Source organism: Lycorma delicatula, chromosome 11 (assembly GCF_047948215.1).
Source record: "Lycorma delicatula isolate Av1 chromosome 11, ASM4794821v1, whole genome shotgun sequence".
Classification (NCBI taxonomy): Eukaryota; Metazoa; Arthropoda; class Insecta; order Hemiptera; family Fulgoridae; genus Lycorma; species Lycorma delicatula.
In genome coordinates this window covers 16,589,801-16,609,186 of record NC_134465.1, presented here as the reverse complement: position 1 = coordinate 16,609,186, position 19,386 = coordinate 16,589,801, and the positions used below count along the sequence as shown (strand labels likewise).

The window sequence follows — 19,386 nt, the reverse complement described above, 5'->3', positions numbered from 1 at the left end:
TATATATTTATTTATTATTGTAAACGTTATTGTTTATTGAAAAATAAGTTTTTTGGGAATTATCTTGGCAACAAATTATCGAATTTTATTCTACCACGGCTCACGTTGTAGATTTTTTAAAGAGCTACAACTTTTCATAAAAACCTTTTTTGAAAGGAATTCAACTTTTCATTATAGTAGATGTGAAACACCGCTTATAATGTCTTTTTTTTCATCTTTAAAAGCAACAAACTAATGAAAATCTGCAGCGGAAAACGTATAGGTTTTCATTCTCTATTATTACTTTACACGCTACACCTACTCGCCACCTGTAGGTATTTTTTGCATTTTAAAATCTTTTTTTTTTGAATTATCTCGCACACAAAAAACCTTTTATAACACTGAAAACCGGTGTTCTTAATTAGATAAGTAAGTTCTTAATTAGATAATGTAGAGAAAATTATGCTTTGATACAATATAAGATTTTTCATTCTTTTTTAATATAACATGTATTAAGAGCTCAAGATTCCTGATACGTTTATCGCTTATAAGTTAATTCATTTTTTTATTTCAATACAAAAAATATGGATAAAAATTATACCCGCATGTATTCAACGGTTTAGAATAACAAACACATTAAAATACACGAACATCCAGATTGTTTTAAGAAATTGATTATTTAGCGCAAAGGTTTACCTGTATTCATCCGTTTTATAAAAAGTTACAAAAAAGGAAAAATACCAATTAAAATAACAAAGAAAAAATAACGATCTGTTTAAAATCTGCGACAATAGCATGAAGCTGATAAGACTAAAATGAAAATAAAGAAAAGAATTGTCCTTAGATGAGGACGACGCAGCCGAATCAAAAGTTAAAAACAATTCTAATATCCTTTTAATATCTGATTACACAATAATACACTTATTTCAAAATTAACAATGCCCAAAGCAAAATACAGATAATTAAAACACAATACACTTACAGATCCTTTTCAAAGTTATCTATACATTATATATATATTGTTTTATACGTATACATATGTAAAACGTACAATAAAGCCGCAGAATCGCAAAATCTATTTATTCAATCTCTAATTATTTTTCTCTTTATTTTGTAAAAATAAATCGAGTAAGGAAACATAATTACGTAGATTACAAGAAACGTGAAAAGATACGCTAAAAATAAGACTTCTCGCAATAATTTACCGTTAGTGTTAAACTTCAAATTTATCGGCAAAGAAATAACGAAAGTAAATGGTATTAAATAAAGCCTTATAATTTCATAATTACAAAACGATAAAACGGTTACGTATATCATTTTTTAAAAGTACACCTATATAATATAATACCAAAAATCGACAACGAATCGCAACAATTTCCTGAGTTCACAACAGGATTAGTGAATTCACATTTATTAGAAATTTTTTTAAATTCTTTTCTATAAATATTATTTATTTTTAAGAGCCGATAAACAAGAAAGAAAAGGAAATTAATCGCCGGATACTTTTATCGTGATATAAAAATTAATCTCAGTAAATGGAAGTTACCTTTCGGATTTCAAATTTATATGTAAACGCAGTTCGGAAATTTATAACTGATAACTTAAATTCGATATTATCATCATTCTTTTTAAAATATTACTTAGCAGCCCTAAATTAAAATTTACACTTAAAAATATGCGTTAAATTATAATTGTAAAAAAAGGATTAGTTGAAATCAGTAAGTAGAAATAATCTGCGAAAGCGGATCAAGAGAGCGGCAACGAACGGGCTCCGATTAGAATTAACATGTGAAAGCAACTTCATGAAGCAGTCCGTGTCAAACTACGTACTCAACGGAATAAGTTCTGGCTGCTAAGTCCTAACACGGCCTCCGGAAGAAAGTCTTCGAGAAAAAGTTTATCCCAAACAACAGGAGAGACAGAGTCATCCTAACTCGGCCGAGGCTCGGATACACAAAGCTAACTCGCTCTCATCTATTAGGCTTTCCTCAGCAAAACTGTAAAGCGTTTATGTATAATTGTCCGTAAACCGCTTACTCATAGATTGCCCGATGTTCGGGTCTATTCGACGACAATTAAAACCGGGATCAGATGTGAAGGAGTTAATTAACCGGAGGAAAAACATAATTTAACCGAATCTCCACGTTTCATAGTCCTCTGAGCCAGAAAATATTTATATTTCAACGGCTAATTTTTGACACAGTAACAGAACTTTTTTTCAATTAATAACAAATAAAGTTTAATACGTGATGAAAATTTAGTTAACTATTAATTACAAGGATATAAATCCTTACAAGGATTACAATCGTTTAAGAGGTAAAACGATTGTCATAATTACTAATAAATTAAAATTTTATCTCGTCTTCCAAAAAAATAAAAAGAATGTCTCTAGAATTTTGTTGCAACTTCATTCTTACAAAAAAAAACTTTTTCAGATTATTTCAATCGCTTTATAGTGCTATACCCGTGAAATTGGCCTTGTAAATAAGTTATGACGATCTTATTGCATTCTAGCTTAAATTAAACGGCTTTAGATCATTTTTACGAGATGGTTGAGATTCCTAAAAATTATAATAGAATTTATTTTTTTCCTCCACAACCCTTGCTTTAATACGGTTGTTAAGTAAAATAACCACAATTTACATAGCTTTATATAACGTAATAATGTTAAAAAAAACTCCAGGTTCAGTGTTTTTATACACATATTTAAAATAAAATAAAATATATGTTATTATATTATAAACGATAAATTATTTAGCCGATTTCCACGGTTGAGTAGGTACCGTCTCGTAATTTTGTGTGGAGGTCTCGTGTTTGAATCCCGGCATCTTTTCATACGCTACCAATTTTTACCGAGCTAATGACAAAGTCGTTAATTCCCGCTCTTCCGTAATAAAAATAAAGAATATTTTATTAGAAATAAATAATAAAAATAAATTAATAAAATTACGTTCCGTTTTACAAATAAAATCGCGTAAAAACCTTTACAGTTAAATTTAAAAAAAATATATATATAATTTTAGTCGTATTTTTAATATTAGAGTAAAAAAAAAAAACATTATGCAACATTAAAATAACTATACTATAGTAAAACCACTATAATGAAATAAATTCCTCATATAATTTAAAAAAATAAATTATTTTTTAAATTATTAGGTCGTTTATATGAAATGAGGAAATATTATATTTAAACAATTTAAATCGATGACTTAGTAACCTCGATAAAATTACATCGTTTATAATAGGAATGAATTCGCATTCGAATAAAATTAAATTAATTAAAAGTTAAAACTGTTATCGTAAAATACATACAAATCGAACAACATTTTTAATAAATGATTCGTAATTTTCTCTAAAACTGCAATTTGTAGTTTTAACATCGTAATAGACTTCGTTGTGTGTAGATAAGGTAAATACACACTAAAAAAAGTTTTATAGCAACAGATTTCTAAGAATTAAAATCCAAAAATTTAATCAACATACGTTGATTAATTTTATACTTGTGTTTTAAATTATTAAATACAATTTTTTATCTTTCGCATCATATTTCCATTAATCTTTACGTGTTTCGGTAATGCCGTAGGGGTAAAAAAAAAACGGTACCAGATAACTTTGTAGGATATCGTAATTTAAGAGTATTACATAACAGCGATCTCCAAACTTATTACATCGCGTATCCCTAAGACGAAAATAATTGTACTGCATATAATAGAATATACAAACATATATATATATATATGTTTGTATGTGCGGCGCGTACGTATAGTCAGAAATCAAATTATTTATTATTTATACTGCTTCTTTTAGCGTATCCCACTTTGGAAGCGCTATTATATAATAATAGTTTTTAATGTAAATGGAACGGTAATCGACCTGATATAGCGATGTATAATCGATCACCAATAAGTTTGTTGAAGCATTAAATAATAAACTTCCCTACAATAACGGTAAAAAATTGAGAATAATCTCACCGTTTCTCTCGATCATTTTTCTCAGTCTACGTAATATTTCATTATTGGAATGTCTTAAATAAAGTAATGAACAAAAAATAACAATTTTTAACCAAACTACACTTTCTGCCGAAAAAAATGCGCAAACAACTTGCATTAATATCTCTACTGTGTGTATGTCGGATGGCGTAACCTTAACGGTTGTAAACGACCGGACACAAAACGAAAATGCTTCCGAAACAAACAAAAACTGGCGTATACGAGTATCGGATTTAATAGGAAGAGTGAGTAACAAAGTGGCCCGTTGAATTACATATTAGAACGACTAACCCGCTGAAAAGTTAAGCGATATTTTTTCCTACAAATAACATATTAACTTTGTTCACAAGGAGGATTACCTGTGTAACAAATATTATAAATCTCAGAGAAAGCGACTCTGATCGGCGTCAGTTGGACTTTTTTTCAGAAGCGATTTAACATTTTTTATTTGAATTGCGTTCGATTGAAAATACAAAACGGTTCACGTTTATCGGCAACGGTTTTCGACAGTGAATCCGGAGAATAAAAAGTTTACATGCGATTTAATAATGATGAAAAGAAATCGGTAAATCTGTTTTGGGAGGATATATGTAAAAATTGACGTGTTATTAAGCACGTCTAAATCCAGACAGATATGGAGAACAAGTAATTATTATCGACAGCAAAAAATTATTTTGGGTAGATTCTATCGGAATATCGAAATGGAAAAGGGACAACACAGAGAAAATAGAGAGAAGTGCAAGTATGTTGTGAACGTGAAGGAAGTTCATGAATCATTTAAATACATCGCAAGGCGGTCAAAGTGCATCCATTGATCCGATTAAACAGCCACCCTTGATTACTCGTATAATTGCGTTCCAAAGCGAACCGGCATACCGAATCATAATAAAACCGAACCGTAATATAAAACCGAACCCGAATAAATAGTGGCAAATCGATTTGTATAAAAACGAATCGAGCTGATCCTAGCCATCATACAGGAATAAATGCGATCGATTCTCTAGAAATACTGAACAGAAAGGAGTTGAAGAATAGATTTAAAAGATTAAGAGCAGAAGAAGCTAAGAAGTTTTAGACTCGGGAGATTTTCTATCGAGCAGTCGAGAATAAACTTTGGCGTATAATGGACAACTTAACATGGTATTTGTGGATCTCAGGAAAGCATTAGACAGTGTCCCTGTTCAAAAGTTACGGGAGGCGATGGAAGAGAAACGTCGGATGCGTTTATATTAATGCTATCAAAGATTTCTATGAGAATACTGAAGTAGTAAGTTTAAAATACGTTCGAGTAACTTTTCGAGGCGCTTTCAAAAGTGCAGAAGGATGAGAAGTCGGTAGGATGATAACGTTCATAATTCATTGTTAGTCGTCGATAACAAAAAATGATAACGATTACGATCAATATTTGGTTTTCTACCTGGCGGCAGGTCCTTTACACCTCCGCTGTCTTCATTCATTTCTGTCCTAAGCCTTCTTCTTTGTCTCCTTATAGTCTCCAATCTTCACGTCATCTATTAACTTTATTCTTCTTCTTTTTCCTCGCATCTTTTCTTCTTCTACTAACCTTCCACTAAAGTTGTCAAGATCCAACTTCGTCTAAACACACGTCCTAACCGGTTTTCTTTTCTTTCCTCTACATCCCTCATAAGTTTTCTTCTTTAATCGTTTTCATTACTTCCTCATTCCTCGCTTTATCTGTCCATCTTATTTTATCCATCATTCCCCACAACTCCATCACAAAAACCTCGATTCGATCCCTCGTCCTCTACCGTCGTAGCCCGTGCTTCAATATAATGAGTATTATAGAACGGTTAACAAAAAAGTAAAAAAATCGGGATCTCGCAATAAATGCTGAAAAGACAAGATACATAACGATCGGAGGCCAAAGGAGAGATTCGTTTCGGCTGAATCACTGAAGATGAAACGAATTCGACTATTTGGGTGTTAGATTGTAGGGATGATAAAGACACGTTAAAGAAAATTATAAAAAGAAAAACTGCAGCTCGTAAAATTCACTCGTTGTTATGAACGAAAACTAATCTAAACTTATTAAAAAGCATATCCCGTTTGCGGAAAGCAGTGTGAAGTGTGAGGGGGTGAACTGGGATCTCAGGATGATAGGATGAAGAAGAGCTTCATCGCAGCGAAACTATGGACTAGCGGAGGTGTTATCGACTCACCTTACCGGTTCATACGAGAAACAAAAATAGTAAACTACTCATGGTGTTAAACTTCCCGTAAAGGTGAGATATCTGCTAATCTGATATTGTGATTCGGCCAATTCAGCAAAGGATTGAGGACAGAAGACTGTCGAAACGGGTTTGGGAGTGGCAGCCAAAAAAAAAGGACATAAATTGAAGTCGCGCAAGCCCGATAAACGGGCGAGAGTAGATGGTCCATGATAACCGATATGTCATGGATGTCTTCTCATAAACTGTGTTCAGTCGGTCTACTGAAACACAACCTTACACGTAAACTCGTTTAATGCGGGTATTAAATAGGGTAAACTACAACCTACAATCAGATTTTTAAATATATATATATATATATATTAAATATATATGTATATATATACATATATATATATATATATATATTTTTTTTTTTTTCATTACAATCGTTTATTTAACCCATATACGGTTAAGAAACCATAAAAAATAAAGCAGGTAGTTTTAAAAATGTCGTAATTCTATAGATGAATTGTAGTGTTCAGTCATTAACAGAGATAATAATCAATTATATGATGATTACGATAGGAAATTCCGATTTTGGAAACGCTTGTTCATTTACAAACTTAGTATCTATTATTAGAAATCCCTTTAATTCAATTCCAGAAAGAAAATCTTATTGTAGCGTTTATTTAAGCGGGTATCAAATGTACCATATTAAAATTGTAATAGCTCAAATAATACTGATTAACTTAAGCTAATAGTTTTTTTTTCCAGGACGCCGAAACGATCGACAGACTCAACGAAAGCGGTGAATTACGAAGAATATTAAAACCATACAAGGTAAGTAAAATTACGAGTATACGCTGAAAATTTAATCTTAAATACATAAGTTTACAAAACCCATATATAGCATGGTGAATTAAACGCGGTTTGATAAATTTATTATTCTTAAAAATAAATGTACCATTTTTGAGAATAAATAAACCTCAGATCGGATCGTTTAATACGTCGAGTAAGTAGTGAAGATGAATTAAATACAGTGTAGCGCATCAATATTCCAAGCCATCCGAAACGCAGATTAATTAATTTCTAGAATTAGCATCTTTATTCTCATCAACAGCATAATCGCTGGCTGTATTATGGACATCACTACTGTCATAGAAAGCACTTCAGATCAGTCTCTTTTACCTTAAGTGCTCTTGCTCGTGTAACAACTTTAATAAAAACTGCGATAGGAAACTTAAAGAAATAAATTATAATGCACTATTTGTGCGAACCCTTTCAAGTATGCAGCAAAGATTACAAGCGTACATATAAAATACATTTTATTAACTTTAAATCTTCAAGATATTTTAGACATGAACATTTGCGTACAAATTTCAATACATCCATTCTAAATCCCACATACTTCAGACTATAATGAAATATGAGCGCATGTCCGCCCAATAATTTCTTTGTAAATGCAGTTTGTAAATTCTTCCTGTGTGGAATACAATACCACCACCTACACGACCTCTTAATATTTCTGTCAACAAAATTACGTAATTTAAAAGTATTCTTCTTTTTCCTTTATGTACTTGAGAGTTACACACACACGCGCACACACCCACACACAGAGAGAGAGAGAGCGAGAGGGGGAGAAACATAGAAAGTCTTTAAACCCACTGAAGAGTATTTAAACACAAGTTTTGCATAAATAAAACATCCGTTTGATTATTAAATCTGTTCATTTGTAATGGTTCTCCCATTACTTCTTAATTTAAACACTTCTAAATTTTCTAAAATATTCAATCTTTTTTTTCTTTTATACAGTGGCGAATCGGAATCATAGATTCTTTCATTTTCAATAGAACACCCCGTTCCAAGCGTATGTCTTATATAATAATCTTAATTTGCTCAGAACAGGAAACAGAAAATTATAAAATAAATAGTTGTAATATGCAACCGATAGATAGTTTGAAAACTGAATACATCCGAAACGCGTCAACGTATGATTTAATTACGACGAAGCTAAAAAAGGTAGATAAATGTACTTGTTGATAAAAATTACGGATCTGAACGCAGCAAATGCACTTTTCACTACTTATAAATACCGTACATCTGTACGGCTAAAAAATATAGGATTCTATTAATATAATAGTTTAATAAACATAAAAAAAGATTTTCTCCAACACACAGACTTGTACAAACAACTGAAATTGTAACATACGAAAGCCTAAGAAAGCATGGAATACCAGAAATCGAGGAATAATTTTTATTTAAGTAACAGGCTAATGAAGGATGAATAATGTAAAGGAAGACATTAAAAAAGGAAATTAGAAAAAGAAAATAGAGCTTTTTCATGGAAAAGCGGCAACATTTATGCGATCGGTTTCAGGTAAGACTTATTCTTTTCCAGTATTTATTCTATAAAATATTCTAAATTAAAGTAACGGTACTTATCTCAAAAAATTACTGAAGGCTTTTCGATACGTTACAGACATTATAAAGAGAAAAAGCAATTTTTTAAAAACTTTTCGTTGTAGTATTCAAAATCACGTAACTTTTCCACGTAAAGAACTTTCAGGAAAAGATATTCTCTCAATATTTTGAGGCTTGTACTAACGCGTAGGTTTGTTCAGAAGTTAAAGCGCATAAAAAATTAACCGACATGATAGAATTTATTTCAAATATTCAGTAGAGTTTTTAAATATCAACGACTTAAATATGCGAAATTTAACGTACAATTACCAAAAAGATTGAAGTATTCAGTAAAATAATTTGGGTGCAATCAAGCTGCTGCAGCTGCAGGAGCAATAGAGAAATAACCGGGAAAATAAAAATCACAATTACCGTTTCTGAGAAACATTTGCAAATATTTTGAATCGTGAAACACAGCGATACGAAAAAGTAGCAAAATAAAATGAATTTGTTTTCCTTTAAAATGTGGTGAATATTTAAGAAGCGAGCGCACTGTTGTAATAATTTTTAGAAGAAAGGGTGAAAATCGAACTTATATTAATCGTATTATATCATTATCGATGAGCCTGAAGCTAAACAACTCGCTTTATAATAACGGTTCTAATATTAGGAAATTCTAACCAAAGGAAGAGAAAGTATTTTTTTCGTTTTTATCATAAAGAAATTACAAATATAGTGTTGGCTTTAAACAATTTGAAACTACTTCTATTAGTTATAAATTTACACGCCATGTCGGTGACAACGGGAGAATTTTTAATTTCAATGTAATAATTTTATATGCAATTTACATTTTATTCTGATTTACCAACTTTTACGTTTATATTTAATTTGTTTTGATTTGTTTTGGGACGCACGAAATAATATACTGCATGTGTACTCCCATGTACTCGGGCACACAGTTTAAAAAATTAAAAAAAGTAAAAAGAAAGTAACTTTTTTGCATTTTACTAACAAAATCACTATACAATATTCAACTGTAACGGTTTATAATTTATTTGGATAATGTCAATAAAAATAAAATGTCAAATAATTGCAAAATATAATTAAATAATATTTATTATACAAAATAAGGACAAGATTTGCTTAGACAATTAAATTACAAAAAAGCAGAATACAGTTATAATTTACTAAAAATATTAGAATTTCATGTTGGATTAATAACAAGATAATATTAGAAAAGTATAAAGTTCATACGATTCGATTCTTTGCAAATATTATTACTTTTAGTGTTTTTCAATGGAACTACCCTACACTTCATGAATGAATATAATACTGTCACTTTCACTACCGTTCACCAATAACTCTCGAACTACTTCCTTCCTTCCCCCACTGTCCACAATGAAAGCCTCGTGACATACTCTTCACTCGACTGATTTTACTACACGCTTACTGATATCGCCGTCACCGCAACGGGTGCCGAATTCGGGATTGCGAAACTACTCTGCTCTCGCTTATCACGACTACGCCGAACACGGCCTTGCAGAACCACTCGCAGAACTAATGACTGTTCCCGCTGGTCCGGGTATTTCGGTAAAGCCCCTAAGGGCTAGGTACGGAGGGGATGGCGTGACGATCGGATCCATCACATGGCGGGTGACTTCCCTTCGGGATCACATGATTTTTTTTTTGTTTGATACATTGGTTTGCCTAGCATTTCTCCCATTCTGTCGCTCTAACACATAAAACCTAATGTTTGCGCTACAAACGACTACTGAGCCTCGAAACAGTTTAGCGACCAGTGTTGTAATAGCTCCTGGAGCTTTTGTAACAGCAAGAGCGAACTAAGCGCGGTGCCACACACCACCGGCTTACGTGTCCCAACCACTAACTTGTCATATATAACTAAAATCGGTAGGCGCACGCCGTCAACTCCTAAAAATATATATGACTTCAATAAATAAATTTATATCATCAAGACAGCAATTCGCTGCCACGCCTAGGTCGCTAAATGCCAGCAAGTACCTGTCCATCATTTTAACCTACCCTTAGTTGTGGCGTTCCATTCTTACTGCCACCGCATCCATCGCGAGGGTGTAAATCCTCCTCCGCAGGCGGGAGATGGGCAACTGTTTGAAATTTAGAACCCGTGTATTGCGATCAGCATTCCGCTCCGGTACTGGCCCGGCTCGAAACTGCATCCCAAATGCCTCCCTATCTCTTCGCAACTTCCACACGGCTGCCCGAACTTTCACCTCTAAATCGATTGGGAGAGTCTTTCCCAATACAGCGGTAGCTCGTAGGAGGTTGTTTTACAAACTCTAGTGCATACAATTAAGGCTCTGCGCTGGGCACTCCTTAAATTTTGAATAAGTCCTCGATTTCTGGCTAACTATGCGCCCAAACGGATGCAGCATAAGACGTCATACTTTCGAAGACACCACGGTACACCAAGTACAAATGACGGCCCGACAGCTCGTAATACTTCCGAGCAATTCTTCTAACCTTGCGCATCACAGAGAAGGCGTCCGCCGCTACTTGCCTAATACGGTTGCTAAACAGCAACTTTTCATCAAACAAAACACCTAGGTACTTATGAATGCTAACTCGGCTAATTACACAGCCTTTATATTTAATATGAAGATTACTACTGTACGATAATTTGTCTGCACTATTTAGAAGCAAACACTTTGTCTTGGGTACAGAAATCTTTAAATTTTGCATATCCATCTAGTCCTCTGCGGTTGACAAGGCCGCCTGCGGCTGGTCTTCCATCTGTGGTTGTGAATTACCACGAGATAAAAGGAGACAGTCATCGGCGAAAGCCTGGACCGTGACCCCTTCTGGAAATGTCAATCCCAGAAATCCTTCGAATACCAGGTTCCATAGCCGGGGACCAAGAACGGATCCCTGCTCTTGTGCTATTGCGACCGTATCAGGTGAACACCTTTCTTTTAAAAATTATATGCGAGGGTTTATTTTTTAATACGCATGACCAGGATTTTGCGGTTTATCTAAATCATTTTATCGCTCATTTATTTGTTCATTTCGCGCCTAGATACTGAAATCTCGGCACAAAACGCTGAAAGATTTTAATGTTTGAGCCTGTAACATGATCTTCGGTTAAGATGAGAGCGGGTGATACATGTTGCAATCTCAACCTTTCAAGATTTCAATACCTCGACACAAAACGAACAAAAACCAAAAACTGCAACGCTATATTAAAGACCTTAGAATTTTTCATTAAAGGTAGATCACCTAGATCAAAACCCTTTAATTTACATATTTATTTGTATCAATACGTTGCTTAGAACGGAAGATATGCAACATTAAAGGCAAAAGTGGCCTTTTCTCTTAAAAGTTGATTATTTCAGTTCAGAAAAATCATAGTGACATACAAAAAAAGAAATTAAAGCGAAATCTTAAGCTTTTAAACGAGTTTATTGCGGTTTACAGAAAAAAAATTCGTTTTCCCCATGCGCTCGATCAAACACGAAGAAAAAGTTTACATTTTTAAAATATTTCTTCTCACCGATTTTTTTTTAATTTGCTGATTTTTTAAATCTGAAGTATACTGTCAAAAAGTAGAGTATTCAGGCTTTTTTTTTTATTCGTATCTCTAAGCCTCTTCGTTGCAAAGTTAAAGTAGTTTGAATGCAAACATTTTTTATCATAAAACGTAGGTGTTCCCAGAATTATTTGGATCAGTGTAGTAGGTAATTTAATTTAAGTTTGAAATATCAGGAAAACATAGTTTTTGTTCTTTTTTTAATCAGCCATCGCCTTCCTAGACCGCTTGAACGCCCCAATTTTCTGTGGGCCTTCTACCGCTCCCCCTGAAAGCTTCCAGCGCCCACAAGGGGGCGTTATTCCCACTTTGAGAACGAATGGTATACGAATAAAGAAGGGGCTGTTGCAGTTCTAAGTACCGTAAAGAAATTTAATATTAACTGGTAAAAAAAAGAAATAGTAAATAAATAAATAAAACAAGAGAGATATTTTTTTTTGTCTTCAGTCATTTGACTGGTTTGATGCAGCTCTCCAAGATTCCCTATCTAATGCTAGTCGTTTCATTTCAGTATACCCTCTACATCCTACATCCCTAACAATTTGTTTTAGAGAGATATTAACGTATGAAAAGTTTAAATCGATTTTTAAGTACAAAAGGTTATTGATTACACCAAATCTGGTCATCGATATCTACGTTCATAATAATAGATGGACTAATAATAAAATTTGCAAAATAATTATTTATTTAAGCCGATCAATGAAACGATTAATTATTTGGGCCTAATTACACACATATGACGCAATACGTCGAATAATGTATTCCACAACTAATGTCGGTTTATCGTTTACACAAATGATAATATGTTATGATATCGGTTATGTTTATTTGATCTAGTAACATATATACAACATGATGGATTAGGCGGTTAAATTGAATTTAACCCCCGATAATATTAATCGATTACAATAATTAAATACACATCGATCGTAATAAAAATAATGATATTTATTTACGGTACATCTACATCCAAAAAAATTACAATGAAATAGTAAACGATAAGAGTACGATAAGAGTTTTGCAGATATCATTTCTTCAGCTCAAAATACAATAATTTCTGTAATATGAATAAAAAAACATGTAACAAAATGATATTAATACCAAAAAAGGTAAGACAATATATTTCTATTATCAAATTCTGTTATTAATTTAGAATTTTGTTTAAAAAAAAATAATATATGTTAAATATATTTAATAGACAATAGATATACCATAGATAATTAACAGTATTTAAGCGTTCCATATAAGAAGCAAAAAAACTTAAAATTCGATACAAAACTGTTTCATTTATTAAACAACGAATAATGAAAAGAATTGTATTATTTCTGTAAATGTGATATGTATTACATATAAATGAAATCGGGCCGGTAAGAGTTTTGTAACAAATTGTTCTGTTTTTTGCTTATAATATGGAATGCTTAAACACTGTTTATTATCTACTATTGTTTATTACATATATCTAACATTTTTTTTTAAACAAAATTCTAAATTAATTACAAATTTTGATAATAGAAATTGATAATAGTGTCTTACCTGTTTTGATATCAGTATCGTTTTATTTATATTACAGAAATTTTTGTTTTTTGAGCGGAATAAATTATATCTGTGAGACTCTTACCGTACGGTTTACAATTTTATTGTAATTTTGTTTTTTTTGGGATAAATGGGTTTGTTAGATTATTCTGTTATTTTTTTATGAATTACTTGATTCTGTATCTATTGGATTTATTATTAAAGTTTATGGCTTTTCTAGAACAAACAAATATACATATATGAATTTCACGGCCATTTTGTTGATAGTCATAATCACTTCATACCGTATTTTTCATTTTTTAATAAAACTGGTATAATGACCTTCACGAATCGAAGATCCGTAATGTAATTATTGCACCCTCCATATTTATCGTATCCGTGAACACACTTTTTATATTACTATTAAATGAACTTATAAATTTATGAATAAAAATTTTACCGATCGAATTTATTTCTATTTTGTCTATTCCTTTTTTAATAAAACTAGTAAAATCTGTTGTAAACTAACACTTTTATTTTTTTTTAAAGAAGTGATGGGAATTATAAAAAAAATTTCACGTTCAGTACTTTCATTTGCATAAGAGCATTTACTATTAAAGCAAGCTGTAGTATATTTTCTTTTAAATTTTATTATTTCAAGTACATTATCAAGTTTTTGTACGCTACCTAGCACTATCACGTACTGCTATCTAGCGACGCGATTCGTAGTCACCTTTAAAAAAAGAAAACGTGACATATCGCAGTCCTGCGATTCATAAAAAAAAGTTGTCTTAAAAAAATTCGAGGTTTTTTTTTAAAGTATTCTTTATTACAAATATAATTGAACTGAAATATAATGTTTTCATACGTATTTTCCCCCCCGTTTTCATGTCACTTTTAGGTTAGGTCATGTTTAGAACTGTAAACACAGTTCATTGACTTCGCCGTGCAGTCCAGTTCTCCGGAATCTTACCGGCGAAGTTCTAACGAACTTCGTGACCTCTAGTTTTGCAAAACGGATCAAACGATTAAGATCTATGTATTTTATCAGACACTGGACTATTACAAATCCAAATTTTAAGCCATAATATAGAATAACTACCCGCTTTCAAAAATATAAAAAAATGTAAATATTTCGGCGGGTGAACTAATAATGCACCGAATATTTTTTTAAAAAGAAGGTATTATAACAGAACACGAAAAAATGATGCGACTTATCATTTTACAGAAAATTTTAAAATAAATAAAACATCCTATCCAGAAACACGAAATTAAATCCGTAGTTTTACCGGAAGCATTATATAGTGCGGAAAGTCTACACGATCTTTCAGGAAAAAATTTAGTAAAGTTGAAAAAAGAATTTTAAAAACCCACGGCCCAAAATTCTTAGAAAAATAAATTAAAAATCAGAAGAAATTTACTAAAATGTTTAAAGAATATATCATACAATGGGAAATAGAAGACGCAAATGTTTCGGTAATTTATGTAGGTAGAATGTACGAACTACATTAATAAACAAAAATTTACCGGTTCAAAAAAAATTTTAAATGATCTCAAGTTATAAATATTTCCAATAAAATAATTTTCAAACGACAATCTTTCAGAAAACTAGTAGATGAAACTAAATTTCCAGAAAAAAGGAAACACTGTGGATGGACGGAAGAAAAGTTAAGAGAAATATTGAAAGAATTCTAGAAAAAAGATGTCAGGACTACGGGTGCATGATCCTTTAGGAGATTCGATCGTAAAAAAAAATAAATACATAAATTAAAAAAATTGAGGTTTGTTTTTTTTTCTTAAAATAATAAAAAAAATAATAAATCTCCTTTTCATTTACAAATAAATAAATAAAATGGAAAAAAATTATTACCGATGGCAAAAAACAACTAAATAAATATTTAATAAAATTATCAAGAAAAAATTTCAAAAAAGGACTCCAGATTCATCAATTTATTTGATAATTTTGAGTTAAAGTTTGAGACGTGACAAGGATTAAAACGACCGTATTGTAAAGTTAAAGGACATCTGAATATTCTGAGGCTACTAAAAATTCCACAGCATTTCTGACCGACCGAATCAGCCAAATCCCCTCCCATTTTTTATTTAATCGACTCCAATTTATTACGTTTCTATTTTTTTTCTAATTTTAATTTTAAAATAATTTGTTAAAAACATGCGCAGTAAGAATTCATTTTAATGAATAATTTTTATTTATTCTAATTATTTATTGTCAACGTTTCTCGGATATTCTGAAGAAATATTTACTGTAAATTAATGAAAAAAAAAAAACGTTTATTTACCATTTCGCCTTTCGAACAATCGAATAAACTTTTCTTATCGTTATATTTCTTTAATTTGGACGGTTATGGATTCATGATTTTCCAAGTTATCGGCCGAGTAATATTTAGTTTATTAAGGAGTGGTATTTTTAAACGTTAAGAAAAAGAGAAGATATATTTGTTTTTGATAGCTTTTATTAAAAATATTATCGGATAGGAATGAAGTGTGACGTTTAAAAAAACAACTTTTTTTAAAAAATAACTGTTACAGAGAGGAAAATGTACTGTAGCGTCATACATATTACATAACAAACATCGAGGATCGCTGCTGTTCGTAAAACAGGTTGTCGAATTTTCTTGTCAAAATTGTTTCTATATCTTTTAGGAAAAATATTAAAGTCGCATTTTTTTTAACATACATCAATTCATCCAAGATGAGTTAACCGATAAGAACGTATCAATTTTATTTTAATTTATAAAAATAAGCGTTATTATTGTAATAAATTTATCTTGAAAGATGCCCACCGTTAAACTGTAAATCCGTTCCTGGGATCCAAAAATACTCAAAACTGACGAGTACAATGAAAAATAATTAATTTAAAATGAAAATTAATAACAAAGTGAAAGTTAAATTTTAAGTAAATAAAAACACTTCGATTTTTTGAAGAAAAGTTTTAGTAATGAAAATAAAATTGTGTAATTTAATTTTGAAGAAAAATGGTTTTGCGAGAGTAAAATAAGACCATCCTTGATTTTTTATCGTTATTATAAAGCTTCAAGATACAGCCACCTATATCGCATCATATGCTTTATATGCACACGTCATATTTTTTCGATGAGTTTGATGTATAACAATTTGATATTTTTAAAAATGTCAGAAACTGATGTAGTAGTTGGAAGATTTTTGAGCCTCAAAATTTTATACGTAAGCACACATATATCAAACACATCCAAGTATTTTTCATGATTAATTTGATTTTTATATTAAACACTATTCACGCAAACAGCCACGCTTTTTCAAAACAGAAATTTGTCTCCGAAGTTGTTTTCAAAATAAGCGATCTTCTTTTTTTACAAAAAAGATTATTTAGGAGCAAGTACGAATTTATCTATGGAAATCTACGGGCGATTTTATTTTCAGCTCGGGGCAAAAAATTAAATCAAAACACATTCTGTCAAGCTTAAACATTCATTCTATCATTCCTGTTACGTGAAGTTTCTTTTATATTTCAGTATAAGTCACTTTTACTACATAGAACTCTACGCCTAAACGTATTAATACGTTGAACTAATATTTTTTTGCAAAACTTATGTACTAGATCTCAACGAAAGAAATGCGATGAACAAAGTGTATCGCAACTTATTTTTACATAGTATTCTTAGTAGTCTTTCTTATGTTACTGAATTTGTCCTGTAGGATAAAACAAGATATTTCGTATTAAAATGGGATTCGTATTGATAAAGCGGATCGACCGAGTAACCGGATCGTTATTAGATTTATTTTCAATCGTAAACACACGGAAGTTTGACCGTACTTGACCGGTCCGACGAAAGAGATTGATGCATCTATAATGTATAACTTCATCCAACTACGCTTAGAGTTTTTTAATCGATTGCTATTTTTAAACTTTTATATTTTCATTTGATTATTTTGAATTTCATAAATAATCGGATTAGGAGAATTCTCCCACTAACGTCGCTTTTAACTTCAAGAAGATTGAGGCTCTATATTAGAAATGCACTCCCAGACAAACTGCTATTTACTCGAGTAATTTAGGTTGCTCGGCATCCTATGCATTTTAAATGGAGCCGGATCGACCTGAATTTAAAGAAAGGACAAATATTGGTCCGAGCCAGTATACACGAACTTTCGTGCGATCTAAAATTAGCAGAGGTGACAAAATTGGTATCAGCTCGGAGTAGATGTTTGAATTAAATGTTTTCCCGCATTTAAAAGTAACATTTCTAAATGAAAATACAAAATATATACAAGAATTCTTAAAACATCCTGTAATACAAAACTTTATATATCTAAGCGGCCCAATTATTTCCATATAAGAGTATAATTTACTCTGAGATGTCTTTCGGCGGACCGGTCATCTACAGTCAAAGTCACGGGTGTTTTCGATCGAAAATAAATCGAGTAACGATACGAGTTACTTGATCGATTCCATTTTTCTACAGGGATCCCATTTTAACGGGAGACATAATCTTTTATGCTATAACGAATTCTACAGGATGAATTCAGTAAGACACGAAACACTATTAAGAATACTATTTAAAAATAAATGACAATACCTTTTGTTCATCGCATCTCTTTCGTTGAGATATAAAATATAAACGGTTTGCAAAAAATGATTAGCTCAACATAAATATGTTTACGAGTAGAGTTGTATGTAGAATTAATAAAAATGTCTTATATTGAAATACAAAAGAAAGGTTATGTAGTAGGCAAATTATCGAATGAAATTTTAATCTACAAAGTAGTGCGGACCATAAAATCATACTTACTCATAAAAATTTTTTTGTATGAAAAAAAAAATGATCTCTCATTTGAAAATAAATAAAATTAACAATATAATATTGCGAAATTAATATTTAATTTATTTAAAAAAATAAATCTTTACAAAAAATTGGTATAATAAAACTAGGCAAAAAATGGTGTATACAAAACAGTAATAAAAACGCGCTTCCCGCGTTTTCCTTGAGAATATAAACGACGCGTTTATTGTCGTTTGAATAAGTTTTTTGTAAACTAATGTAAAATTGTACCGATGTAAAAACTAGTACTGTTTATGAACTGATGTGTTCTTTATAAAATTAATGTCCTTTGTAAACAAATGTAATGTAATATGGACTAACGAACAAGGTTTGGTTTTGAGTATATTGCATTTTTTTTACGACGATTTATCGAAAAATTGTTGCAGTCTAAGTTCAAGTGCATTCATTCATCTGCCTGACTACAAAAAGAAATATTTTAAGATTGTTTTACGAGTTTTAATTCGAACGGCATTTAAAATCATTTTGTCTTGCGATCGGTAAAGTCAAACTACGTATAAAAGAATAAGGCTTAATTATTTTTTACTATAAACTTCAATGAAATGAATTTTGCATAAGTCAATACAAAATTTAATAAAATAAAACCGGAACTTTTTTTAATATACTTTGTCGTGTAGCTTGTTTTCGGCGATTATTCGACTAAAAATTCATTGAAAATACATAACGCGACTAGTACAATAAGATATATAAGATGCTGCATGCGACTGTACCGATGATGGGAAAGGATGTTCCCCAGGGAGAACTTATCCTGTTATCTAGTAGTTGTATTTCTTACATCCCAAATAAAACCGGACTTTTTTCAGCAGTCTATACGCTAGTTAATAGATAAACGAATAAAATAAAAACGATATCATTTTTTCAGCAACATGCTGGTTAAATTTTTTTTGTGGAAATACACTAATCGGTCTCTATTAAATTACATACTCCAGCAC

At 31.2% G+C, this 19,386-nt stretch overlaps 1 protein-coding gene and 1 long non-coding RNA gene across 2 annotated transcripts in view; one reads left to right on the top strand and one right to left on the bottom strand.

Moving 5' to 3' along the window:
• LOC142332165 (uncharacterized) overlaps nt 1-19,386 on the top strand; it is a 305,166-nt gene that overhangs the window by 243,246 nt on the left and 42,534 nt on the right. The window contains exon 4 of the mRNA XM_075378440.1: nt 6,914-6,979. Within this exon, the coding sequence (XP_075234555.1) occupies nt 6,914-6,979 (66 nt within the window). The remainder of the gene's footprint in view (nt 1-6,913; nt 6,980-19,386) is intronic.
• Nucleotides 1-19,386, bottom strand: part of LOC142332168 (uncharacterized) — a 216,153-nt gene that overhangs the window by 181,845 nt on the left and 14,922 nt on the right. The window lies entirely within an intron of this gene.